Source organism: Watersipora subatra, chromosome 10, assembly GCF_963576615.1.
Source record: "Watersipora subatra chromosome 10, tzWatSuba1.1, whole genome shotgun sequence".
NCBI lineage: Eukaryota > Metazoa > Bryozoa > Gymnolaemata > Cheilostomatida > Watersiporidae > Watersipora > Watersipora subatra.
Window position 1 is genome coordinate 50,246,194 of NC_088717.1, and position 13,686 is coordinate 50,259,879.

Here is a 13,686-nt window from a genome sequence, read left to right on the forward strand (position 1 = left end):
TGTTAAGTTTGAATCACTATAAGAGTTACTCAATATTGTTGTTTAAAATTATAATTAGTTTCAACAAAGTTTACACTATTTAAACTCCTTTTTGGTGTATAATTTCTATGGCAACAATACTTAATAGAGGGATTAAAGGTATTGAGTGCTGCAACGTCAACAAAGGGATATTCTTTTAGGAGAGGCCCGTTTATTTTTCACACCACTGTATATACCAAACGCCACTCGCATTGCTTGCGTTGAATCAAGGACTGACGATTTCAGCGCAAGAGAGAGAGAAAAAACACAAGCTACATTTTATTGACGACATTAGTATTTCCACAGGGAGTTTGATCAGACGAAGACAAAAAACCCAATAATTAATTCATATTTAACGAGAATAAATATAATAAGCATTTACAGTAAGAACAATAAAATGTATGAGGGGCTGTAATGCTGACCTGAATGCTACAGTGAGACGATCATGAATCGTCCAAGTGTAAAATTGTCCTAACAATAAGTAAATGCCTGTTAGATCAAACTGGTGCCATCAGCTACTCAATGCATTAAATCACATGGCAGAGGGTTAAAATCTATAGATATCATGCATCACTCTATAAATACGACGCTAATTTTTCTAGAGGTCCATAAGCGAACATACAAGCGATTAAAAACCACGATTCACTAATTAAGCAAAAATTGTTAAGCCAATGTAACTTAACCAAAAAGGTCAATCAACATGCATAAAAATATATGTATTCAAAATCTACTCATTTAAAAATGAACAAAAAGGCTAACAAACAACTTTGAGATATTTAATATTGACTAGGCTAACAAGTTGAAGTACATGTACCTACAGAACAATATGAAAAGTTGTGGAGTTGTGTTCTCCATCCTTTAACAAGAATGAGCATTTGGCAGGCTAAGAAGGATAGCAGATGTAGTACAGCGATTCAGAGCTGTTCAACAGGAAATAGCAACTTACTCCTGTATAGCACCTCCCGTACGGTACCAGTAATCTCCGCACCACACACGTGCAAAGCCAAATAGCGCTATGCCAAGTGTTATACTGAAACTCTGTGGGATTTATGAAAAGGTGGTTCTCAACTTGATACGTATTTCTTTGAATCTAGCCATGAATGCTTGTCTGAAAAGTGGGGGTGATACAAATGATAGTCGGGTGTATCTCGTCTATGCGTTGAGAATATTAGAGCAAAGGAGGTCGAGAGAGGCAGTCGGCGTTATATAAGAAAGATCTGGTCTCTAACTCAGACTGGCGTCAGATGCCTTCTTCAGTCTCCTCTGTAGCTCCCCAGGAAACTTCTCAAAGCAATGCTTGCACACGGGTTTCACATCCATCACAAAAAACTTTGTTCTAAAAGTAATGTAGACTAACGGATAATATATTGATATAGTTTTGATAAGAAAAGCATTACTACTGAATACATAAACATATTTGGTTAAAGACAGTAAAAGTCTACGGTGAACATGTGATGCGTAGATATGCCTAGGGTGAACATATGATATGTAGGTGTTATTATATGCCTAGGGTGAACATATGATATGTAGGTGTTATTATATGCCTAGGGTGAACATATGATATGGAGGTGTTATTATATGCCTAGGGTGAACATATGATATGTAGGTGTTATTATATGCCTAGGGTGAATATATGATACATAGGTGTTAGCATATGCCTAGGGAGAACATGTGATATGTAGGCGTTATTGTATGCCTAGGGTGAACATATGATATGTAGATGTTATTATATGCCTAGGATGAACATATGATATGTAGGTGTTATTGTAAGCCTAGGGTGAACATATGATATGTAGGTGTTATTATATGCCTTGGCTGAACATATGATATGTAGGTGTTATAGTATGCCTAGGATGAACATATGATACGTAGGTGTTAGCATATGCCGAGGGTGAATATATGATATGTAGATGTTATTATATGCCTAGGAAGAACATATGATATGTAGATGTTATTATATGCCTAGGGTGAACATATGATACGTAGGTGTTATAGTATGCCTAGGATGAACATATGATACGTAGGTGTTAGCATATGCCGAGGGTGAATATATGATATGTAGATGTTATTATATGCCTAGGGTGAACATGTGATACGTAGATGTTATTATATGCCTAGGGTGAACATATGATATGTAGGTGTTATTATATGCCTTGGCTGAACATATGATATGTAGGTGTTATTATATGCCTAGGGTGAACATATGATATGTAGATGTTACTGTATGCCTAGGGTGAACATGTGATATGTAGGTGTTAGCATATGCCTAGGGTGAGCATGTGATATAGAGATGTTACTATGTGCATCTCATGAGAGGCTCATCTCAAACTTTACAGAGCTAGTTTAGTAATGTTTGACATAATCTGATATCACAACATGCAAGCTTTTCATGATCTTACCAAAACTATGTTATAAAACCGTTACTTTATGAAAAGTGTTCTATGAAAACAACTACTTTATGAAAACGATAATTTTATGAAAATGACTTCTCTATGAAAGTGACTACTAAAGAAACAATCTATGAAACGTACAACATGAGTTGAAGCAAACAAATTGTACCCGGAGGTCAGAGAGGTTACTTAATAAACTCTTGGTAATTAGTTTGTATTGAGATATGATATACACGAGGCCAGGATAAGTAAGATACGTTATATGAACAGAAGGCTTCACCCGAGGCAAGGTATAGAGAGCCTCGTACATCTATATTTTTTCACCTAAGGGTACGTGTGTATAGCCTTCATATCTATAAGATGTTTTCCTAAGGCTATGTATAGTGTGTAGAAGGAATGTGGAAGGGATGCCTTAAGATAAGAGCGTATCAATAGCCATCGTCACTAAGTAGTTAGAGCGATGAGCATTACTTACTTCTCAGTAAGTTGTCTGTCACACACCGAGCAGGAGAAATGTTCAAAACACCAGCACTTGTTCAAAGCCCGACATACTGTAAAAAGACATCAACAATTATTAGACAGAATTTTGGCTCAAATCTTTAGCTGTGGGCAAGAACCAGGAATATAGCCTTTATTCCTTAAGGCTTGTGTAACAAAACTTCAACACACAGGGCTGGTATCTCCAGTGAAGTGGCTTGATGAATGAAATGGAGGCAAGCAAAACCAGTAGTCGAAATGTGCTAGCTGAACCGAACTGTTTCATTCTTGCTCAATTCTCAGACTGAAGGAGATACTCGTCCAGTTCCAGCAAATTATAAAAGCAAAATATGACACAAGAGGGTTAAACGCTCAGGAAGTTTTAGATAAGTCATCTTCCCATTGTCAGAGGAACCAACATATTCCTTTTGGTCAATAATGTCAGTTAACTTCATAAAGTTAACTATCAGTTAACTTTATATTTTTCAGACATTGATGAAAAAACAGTTACTAAAGTTACCTCATAGAGTTACTGTACATCTCATAGAGTTATCAAAGTTTAAAAAGGAATAATAATAATCTTCCTAGTAGATGAAAATTGCTCTCTAGTGAAATCTGCCAATGATGATAAAGCACTAAATATCTGAAAATCAGAGCTCGGCGCCAACTTGCCGTGTTGCACAAGGAAATCATCAATTTGCACATTTACCATGGTGCTAATTCAGCAAAACTTCTGCCGGATCTGTTCAGACAGTTGGTTTATTCTTCTGCCAAAGATTTGAGTAAAAGTATGACGATGATGAAAACAACTAATATCTGGTCTTATTACTTACAACTAATCCTTGACACGGGAGACAGTTGAAGAAATTTTACAAAGAAGAAATACTTTGGGCCGAGTAGTTAAACACAACAAAACTGGACTGCTGTTAGCTTCGTGTTCACATACTGAATCTATAGCAAGTGTCTAGGTACCTCACAGACTACGGAACATGCTAGCGGGTGCCTTAACACTAATCATCATGTTTGTCTCCAGATATATGTATAAATCGATCATTGTAGATTAATAAGTGCTTGACTGAAAAACTGGAAGTTCTTTACCATCTTCAAAGAACTTTTATTTGTGGCAGATTCATTTCCACAAGATCAACCTGTCGTGCTAGTTATACCTGTCGTGTTAGTTATACCTTTTGTGTTAGTTATACCTTTTGTGTTAGTTATACCTTTGTGTTGTTATAGCTAGCAAGGGCTAAGTTTAAAGTTGACTTTATAAATTTAAAAAACGACACTTGCAATTTTTTTTTCTTGTACAACTGAAGGTTAGGGACCCCATAAACTCTGAGGTTATCCATTGATTAGACAAAAAATGAAAGTCCCAATCTCTAGTTATACAACCACACAGTACAAGTGACTCACCATCCCCTGGTATGACGTTGTTACAAACAAAGCAGAGGTCTCCAAAGAGCTGATGAAAATGCATCTGGCAGTATGCCAAGTTCCTTCTCTCGTAGTGACGGGAACCATGGAAGGGTTTCTCACATTTTGCGCACACAAAATGCTCTGGATGCCAAGTCTTCCCTGCGAGCAGCAATAAAAACACACACCGTTGAAAAAATGACAGTATCATTCATCTGAAAAAGTATATTCTGAATGGAATGGTTGCGAAAGGAAAAGGGTTGCTAGCCACATGAGAATTGGCAGCTCTAGTAACAACATCTGTATATATGACTCGCGCAGAAACATACAAGAGATAAACTAGTGCTACAAACAGGCATCAACAAAACACTTCTTGTGCTTTGCTTCATTTTTCGTATTTGGAAGTTTTTTTACCATTTATGTTGAAATTATGTTCCTAAACAGCCAAAACAAAGTATATTACATAACCGTTCGACCCGTTTCATAGACATGTCATAATTTCAATAAGCCTATTACCGCCCTCCCTGTGCTATTAAGTATCACATGATTACAGCATAGGTGTTTCTTATATTATATCTGTCATTTTTCATTTATTTTTTGCCAACTTTTATGTCAATTGTCTATATTAGTTTGTCATCGTGTTGATAAACTATTATACAGATATTGACAACTGCGCTAGGTAAATATCCTGAAGATGAATCAATGTAATCGATTAAACTAGAAAGAACATACGGGTAAATACATTTGGACAGGATATAAACAAGCTACATATATGTGCAGGAATATGTCAGCACAAGAATGGAAATCATATGGTACCATTAATTCCAGGAGGTCTACCTGTGGTAAAATAAAAAAATATGAAGTGTTTATAGAATTGCAAGGTTTGATTTGTGTCGCTCAAAAATTTGCATTACTCCTTTGATCAAGCATATTTTGTTAAATTACGAGTTGCGCTTCCTTGCAGGCAAGAAGAAGACAACTCCATATCTTAATGTTCAAGAAGAATGATGCCAGTTTTGACAGTTCCCTCAGACTGCTGTAACTTTTGAGAGCAAACGCTTTGAGAAAGGCAGCCCAAATTTTGTCGACCAAAGTTAAGAAATGTTTGTTCGCTGTCTAAAAGTCCTCTAAAACTACATAAGCATAACATTCTACAGAAAGCAGGCATTAGATAGAAAATGCCTGGAGAGGCTCAACACCTACGAATTAAAGCATCTTTTGATGCCTTTCCACTGGCTTTAGCAATGCAATAGTTTTGTTCATACTAAACTCAAATTCGCATATGCACCAAAATTTTCCTTTGTTTTCAAAATCAAACTCTCGTATGGAGACAATCAGGAGCTGGAACATGATGTGCTCCATCTCAAACGGTCTTGTATGACTAACACTTGATGCACTTGATAGGGAGACCCTCTCTTATCTAAGATCAACGACTCACTCATACAATCAGTAAACAAGTCCAAAAATTTACTTGGTTTCATCACTGATTCAACAAAGTCTGTTTTTTTACAGAAATCAGCACTAAGACTTGTATACTACCGGTAACACATTCTAGCTTACCATGCTTCCAACAATCGCATCACAAAATTTTTTAACATATTGCCATATACCAAACTTGTTTGTTTCAGTGTTTACAGGTTTAAAAAATGCGCGTAAACTATGCCGAGAATATTTATGTTCACCCTTCCACATTTATGACAAACATCATTTTCGACTTCATGACACAAACACTTATGACACAAACATACTACATCCGCCATCGTATGTTCTGGTTTATGAACTTTCTGTTACTACAACCTTCAATCCACTACCTCGACTCCTCTACGATACTATTAAATTACCAACTTTTAAAACACTTTTGTTCAACTCACTCAACAATTCTTGATTTCTGCCTTCTCATTTTTGTTTTGTCATGTAACGAGAAACATCGTTTTTGTTGATGATTTACTAAGGCCAATAAAAAGTGACACAAACATACAGCTGTCGTGAGCTTGATGATATGTGATTAAACTACACACAAGACATGACAGTACCTAATGCATTGATGACTCTGCCTTCTATAGGTCTCCTACAGGCTCCACATATCGGTACACCGGCCTTGTCATGACAGCGTAGGCATAACAACTCGCCATTCTTCTCCCTCGCATCAGGAGTTAGTTCAGTACTACACATAGCGCAGTTGAAATGGTAAGGATGGTAAACATCTCCCTTCAGCTTCAGATACCCTTCCTCTATTATCATACTACAAACATTTATGTACTCCGATCAACTCAGACCAATAGTCAGCGTATTCTAGTGTGCATGTGCACACAATAGCTTTCTCACAGCAATCAGAAATACTAAAAGTGATCGTGTAACGCTATAATATAGTTTTAACCTTATACCAAATTTAATTGTAATTTTGTATTCGTTTTTCATTGTCTACTTCCAGCTTGGCTCCTTTAGTCGGCCTTTTTAAAACTTTTCTGATCCGACTTTAAAAACCTAGCGATGCTTTTCTCGTAGCCATGACACCAGGCCATCTAGTGGCCACATCAACAACCATCTCGTATGCTCATATACCAAATTTGTCTTATATATGGAAACAAAAGATTTGCTCAGGATTTCCCTCCTATCTCAAATTTCTCATATATCGAGATATTATTGTATTTCTATAGATATGAAATAGACTAAAAGAACGTACTCAATACCAAGTTTGAAATGATTTTGAGAAAGACTGCATGGATCTCTATCTCCTTTATTGACACTCAAAATAGTATTTTTAAGCCAAATTAGATTTGAGGCCGTGATAAGTAAGCTGCCAACGATTTTGATTTGTACGCTTATAGAGGCACCAGGAGACACGGCATGAATTTTCTATAATATGCAGAACTATGAATTGACCAAACATTAATTTCCAATAAGTTTTATTCGGTTCAACTCTCAAAATAATTCATGATTTTTGTTTGTTTATTTCTTTTTTTCATTTTGGCAGGTAATAAAAAACAACATTTTTCTTTTCTTTTTGATGATTACTATTGCCAATAATGTTATACTTACACACATACACGTTGCCTTACATTAGGCAGACAACTCTCGAATAAAAACTAGCTTTATCAAGGGAATAATCTTTACTTGAAATATCAACCCGAGCACATGGAATTCTAAAAGCAGATACATGTAATTACACCAAAATGAATTGCATCATTATAATTCACACCCTAGTAATGAATGATTCTGTACTCTTTTCAAGACAGTTGTTTAATTGTGATGTAAAGATGTCGCAGGACTGTTTAACTCCAGTTTTTGCATGTATTTTAAATATGCGGAGGTAAGTAGCAGCGTATAATAATTACTGCACATGATCACAGATTTTGTTTGCCAACCTGCGGGTTGCCAACCTGCATTAAGGGTTAATTTTTAGAGCTTTTCAAGCAGAATGCTTACCACTGGCGAGTTGCATTGCTTGTAGATCATAAAAACTCACGCGGTGAATTAGCACAAAGAGTTTTATCTGCTCGCAATACCTTATCAAAAAAGTATATTATTTGTTATATCTGATGAAAACCAACGCAGGAATTCGAGATGATCTTAATAAACTAAGTCAGGTGGTAATTATAAAATTGCAAGGTTGGATTTATGTTGTTCAAGGCTTTGCACTACTCTATCGATCAGGCATGTAATTTTAAGTCAAGAGTTGCTCTTCCTTGTATTAAAGAACACAACTCCAAACTTTAATGAAAAAGGCGTGCCAAGTTTTGCTCCATTGACAGCCGAAATATTTGCCAGCAAGTGCTTTAAGAAAGACAGTTTACAACTTAATTGACCAACTTTAAAAAGAAAATTTCGGTCAAGTATCTTTTCAAACTGGGACAGAGAGTTTTGGAGAAACCAGTAACTAGAGACATAATAGGTAAGAAGTTCGGCAGCGATAAGAAATGCATCTTTTGATGCCATCGACTTTGGCAGTAGTCTTGACTGAAAGCCAATCTTTTGTCAGAAAATGTCGTTTTTGATAAAAATAAATGCAGCCTAAGTGAAAAAGCTCGACGCTTAGTAAAGTCAGTCACTTTCAATATGCATAACTGCCTCTCAACTTTAATTGAACGATGTTTTATCAGTGAGCTCAATCTTTATAACTATTTATCATTATTAGCCTATTCACAGTTCATCCATTGCGAATAGAATCGTACACAAACAGTAGGAATAATGATGTTAACTTCCTGAGAAGACAAAGATATTTGGTTCAGGATCATATAACAGCTCATTGTAAGTTGTTCCAATTGAAGTATGTGTCTCTCATAACCTTTAACAGCCAATTGTGCGGGTAGTGTGTGGTTCATTCCGATTTCAATTATATTGTTGATAAGGGAGACCAAAGGAGAATCACTATTATGTCTGAGTGCTAGATAGACACATTCAGATCAGCCACCCTTTCACACAATGTGTTTAACAGCTAGCTGCGGCCACTCTTTTTCTCTGTCTGTCTCTCTCACTAGCATGTATTCCAAGATAACCTAGACATCTAGCAAAAACCACGGATGCCATATCTGAGCTTCAACCTAAACAATGCACTGATGATGACAAACGCTACGAGGTACTGAAGTTGAAGATGACACTCACTGGCATTTGTGGCAGACATACTTCCCGCTGCTCGAAGCTTTCTCCTGCAAGTTGCAGTCTCGACAGAGGGCACTACAAGTAAACCAAATGCCACCATAGGCTTATGCATATACATTACATACTGTACAGGCTGAGAGTGTTTGTTACCGGGAGCGGTGACAATATTGCATCACTTGGCTTACCTTGCGTGCCTCAGTTGATTAGCTATAGCCTTAAGGCATTGCTTAGGTCAATGAACACCTGTCGCCATGTGTCAAATTTAGTGATAAAACATGACACTAGTGTACAGAGGAATGAAATTTATGCCAAACTTTGAAATGTAACAGGGTGGGTGTGATAACTGGAGAGCCTCTATTAATGCTAATAACCTGAACATAAATACGTGCTAATTTAGACAACAACAGCTTTTACATCTTAATAACCATAAATATATAAATGGCTGCACATCCCTCGCGATGGACATAAGTCAGTCACTGAGATGCGCAACGGCGCCAATATCAGTATCGAATATTTGAATATCTAGTAATACCTTTATCTAGCTTTACTAAGTACACCATGAGTGTACCTACTAGTGTACCACAGTGCCGGGTTGCCTGGGTACATCTCATACGAGCTTTAAGGAATCTTGTGGAGCAGTTTACAGTAAACATTCAGTGTAACATTCAATCAAAAAAATGTGCCAACTACTGTTCAACTCCATCTATATGAATAGCTCCCACATTGTCATTGTGCTCTTTTATTTGCTCTGTTAGCCTGCGTAACATCCATTGGCATGTTTTGGCTTCAAACATGTTTTGGCTAAAAACCCTATCTGGTTCGTGAAAACCAACCTTCTAAACACCCACAGGCTATCTGACTAAAAATGAAAATATCTCAGGCGTTGCCGGGCTTGCCGCTAGTCTACAATATCTGTGAACAAAACCTTGCTCGTCTTTTTCTGTACAATTCACAGTCCTTGCACATCATGCTAAAGGAAGACGTGAAGGAAGCATTTACTTCATGGTGTCAGCTCTTAATTCTCTTGATTTCACTTCTAAATTTGCTCAAATAGTTCTGGCTAACCATATCAAAAAATGTGTCATTTCAAGCCGTAAATTATCACATAAAATATACCGAAGGAGCACCACAACAAAGGTAAATGTAAGGAACACAGGCTAAATAATTACTAAATATTCACCTCTACGCTAACCTGCCATCATGTAAAAGTCGACAACTTCATACTGTAGAGGAATAATTCAAAGTAGAGGCTACAAATTCCTGAATAAACCAAGACTGGCATATTTCTAAAAGAATATACTGATGAAAGATGCCAAGTAAAATGAGTGGTGAGTGACATGATTGTAGAGCCATACATAAATCAGCGATCACAGTTAGTTTTCATCTGTATACTATTAGAATCACATCACGGACAAACAGTTTGACCAATATGGCCTGATCTCGGTAGGAGAAACTCGGAAACGCATTGTAAAGGTCTGTGCTACTTCTGCAACTAGACGCAGCAAGAAATATCAGTTTTATCTGGAGGCTTTACTCACCGTCCCATATTTCTCACAAAGCCCGTGTCGGCTAGAGGTGAGTCACAGAGTTGGCAGTGGAAGCAGTCCGGGTGCCAAGAGGTATTCATTGCCTTGATAACTCGCCCTATGACAAACTCGCCGCACTTGTTACAGCACGGGGCGTAAAGAACTTGGAAGTCATGCTCGCAGTACTTCCTACCTTCAAACTAAAACGTGATGAGAGAAAAAAGATAGAGCAAAGCATGAAAAAGAGGTAGACAACTCCCATTTGCAAACTTCATGGTACTATGTAAGAAAATTTAGCTCAACTATTCATGGAGAATGTGAGTCCATGAGTCGAGGAGTGACAATTCACCCACAGTGTTGCATACCTATTATCCGCTAAGCAAATATAAATATATGTCTCTGCGTATTACATTTCACTGGCAACTATGCAATGGCGTGTGACCGAAAACCTGTGATGTAAATGATAAAAGACGCTTGATGGGAAGTAACAGAAAACCCATGAGGGCAAGTGACAAAAACACGCGCGTGATGGCAAGTGAAAGAAAACTTGTGATGGCAGGTGACAGAAAACGGGTGATGGCAGGCAACAGAAAATGCGTGATGGCAAGTGACAGAAAATGCGTGATGGCTAGTGACAGAAAATGCGTGATGGCAAGTGACAGAAAATGCGTGATGGCAAGTGACAGACAATGCGTGATGGCAAGTGACAAAAACACGTGCGTGATGGCAAGTGAAAGAAAACTTGTGATGGCAGGCAACAGAAAATGCGTGATGGCAAGTGACAGAAAATGCGTGATGGCAAGTGACAGAAAATGTGTGATGGCTAGTGACAGAAAATGCGAGATGGTAGGTGACAGAAAATGTGTGATGGCAAGTGACAGAAAATGCGTGATGGCAAGTGACACAGAATGTGTGATAGTAAGTGACAGAAAATGCGTGATGGTAAGTGACAGAAAATGCATGATGGCAAGTGACAGAAAATGCGTGATGGTAAGTGACAGAAAATGCGTGATGGCAAGTGACAGAAAATGTGTGTTGACAACTGACAGAAAATGCGTGATGGCAAGTGACAAAAAGTGCGACAGAAATGTGACAGAAAATGTGTGATGGTAAGTAACAGGAAATGTGTGATGGCAAGTGACAAAAAATGCGTGATGGCAAGTGACAAAAAATGCGTGATGGCAAGTGACAGAAAACCAGTAATAGTAAGTGACAGAAAACCTGTGAGCTCGCAATACCTACCTCATAAAACACTCCATCAGGAAATGGCTGGAAACACTGAGCACACCTAAAACACAGCAAAATAGATTTTCATGAAATCACAGGCAACTGACAAAGAAGCTATTGACTGTATTTCTCATGGGCATTGGCAAGCAGTAGATAGATATAACTACCATCCACAGAGTAGGCAATAACACCAGAGACTGATAAGATGATATAGTTAGGTACATTAAGGTATGGATACAATTTATTCTTGACAACTTTTGGACGTCCACTGCACCAGTTAGAGAATAAAGACAAGTAAGGCAGTCATCAACCAACTCAGCAGACGTACTGTAGGAATGTTTATGACCGGTTAGCAGAGACTCTTTAGGGTAGGAGGTCAAATAATAGGAAAAAGCATCCAATAATTACGCAGGTAAGGTGAACATTGCAGCACTAATCTGCCATATAACATAAGGTATAGTTGGTACTACCTGGTAACACGAGGTAAATATAATGTTGTCATGTACCAGAATAAAGGGATTTAATCAGAGCTATTTGGTATCAATAGTGCAAGTGCCTCCATAGCTGAGCAGGTAGGCCAGACAGCACCCAGTGTCAACGCTTCATTTCTTCTCAACCCAGCATACACAGTCACCCGAGCAGCAAATCCGCACCCGACACAATGATGGAGCCAATTAGCCAATTGAATGGGGCAAGAAATGAAAGAAATCTGCACATCCCATGCGTGGCGATTACTGTTCAAGAAGCTCTTTGGTGAAGAAGGTAAGAATCACTGAGCACATATAGAGAGGATATCCAGTTCCACTGATAGCTGTACATTGAGCACACCGATGCAGGACAACGTCCAGCCGATGGCGCATGGAGCAAACTGACCAATGGGAGAACATATAATAGTATGGTTCAAGCCAATGAAATTTAAAGCGTTAGCAAGGAGTCATCCTCCTCGTCAGCCATACTTACACAAAGCACCGAGGGTGCCATATTTGGCCATTGTAGTTGACCATCCGCTCAACCGTCCCATCAATGCTCGCCTCGCAGTGGCAGCATTGACTTGGAGACCTGAGTCAGCACAGCAGTTCTAAAGCTACCATTTAAGTTTATGAAACAGAACTGAGCCTAGACCGCTGTTGTGAGCAGCGATTTTGTAGAAGTAATCCTCTCTCAACCACTGGGTTACATGCTGAAGATTCCAGCATTAAACAAACCTTCCCCCTTTGAGCGTTCGTTGCATATGTATAAGCTATTTGAACTGTATGGTATTTCTTCACCTGCTTCTTTTCTCTACTTTCTATTGGCTCTTTTGAATATAAGAGTGAACTTTTAACCAATCAATTATCATTTAACTGTTTCTTTTTCATTCAGCCTTTGCATGCGCTCGCTCGAGCATGTAAACAAATATTAGGCTACCTTAGAGTACATTGAGATAGATTTTACATGTTTACTTATTATTTACGTTTACTTTTTTAGTATCCCTCTTTTCATTTTGTATTTGTAGGCTACATGTATGAGCCACTGGTTTCTTTATAAGGTTTCAAATACAGCTGATATTAGCGCAATACCCGTTTTCGCACACTCATAAAAACAATGTCATCACCAGCATGCATGCTTTGCTATCTATACATTTATGGTCACCTACTTATATGGTTTAGAGAAACATATTTGGTTTTTATTTTCATTTAGCATCTTTGAGCAATTTTTAACAATTTTCACAATTTTTAACATGATCGCCTAATTCTGAGCCTGTTGTTAAATGAAGACTGCTTGTATTTGAATTATGCAGGCAAAGAGAGACCATGGTGAATGTAACTAGAACTGGGGTCTTTTGTAAGCAACTTACACAAAGCATCTCGGGTGCCAGACCTCTCCACCGGAATTCACTATTTTTTCTGAAGAGCTGAAGCCCTCATTGCATCTGCTGCAGATAGCCACTTTTCCATCAGGTCCGAGCTGCATATCTCTGCATGACATGAGTCAAACAATAAGTCCTCATTATGTATGCATTCTAACAAATATATACATATAGAATAATAATGCAC

The 13,686-nt window shown here is 37.9% G+C and overlaps 1 protein-coding gene across 4 annotated transcripts in view; it reads right to left on the reverse strand.

Moving 5' to 3' along the window:
- Positions 1-300: 300 nt before the first annotated feature.
- Positions 301-13,686, reverse strand: part of LOC137406530 (LIM and senescent cell antigen-like-containing domain protein 1) — a 40,440-nt gene continuing 27,054 nt past the window's right edge. For 2 of the 4 annotated variants that reach the window (XM_068093120.1, XM_068093118.1), the window contains 9 exons: positions 13,488-13,607; positions 12,611-12,709; positions 11,666-11,711; positions 10,436-10,623; positions 8,901-8,972; positions 6,332-6,540; positions 4,299-4,460; positions 2,884-2,959; positions 301-1,354 (listed from right to left, as the gene is read on the reverse strand). In XM_068093120.1, coding sequence (XP_067949221.1) covers positions 1,243-1,354; positions 2,884-2,959; positions 4,299-4,460; positions 6,332-6,540; positions 8,901-8,972; positions 10,436-10,623; positions 11,666-11,711; positions 12,611-12,709; positions 13,488-13,607 — 1,084 coding nt within the window. In that variant the 3' untranslated portion in view covers positions 301-1,242. The remainder of the gene's footprint in view (positions 1,355-2,883; positions 2,960-4,298; positions 4,461-6,331; positions 6,541-8,900; positions 8,973-10,435; positions 10,624-11,665; positions 11,712-12,610; positions 12,710-13,487; positions 13,608-13,686) is intronic. The other 2 variants (XM_068093121.1, XM_068093119.1) reach the window with 1 other exon arrangement.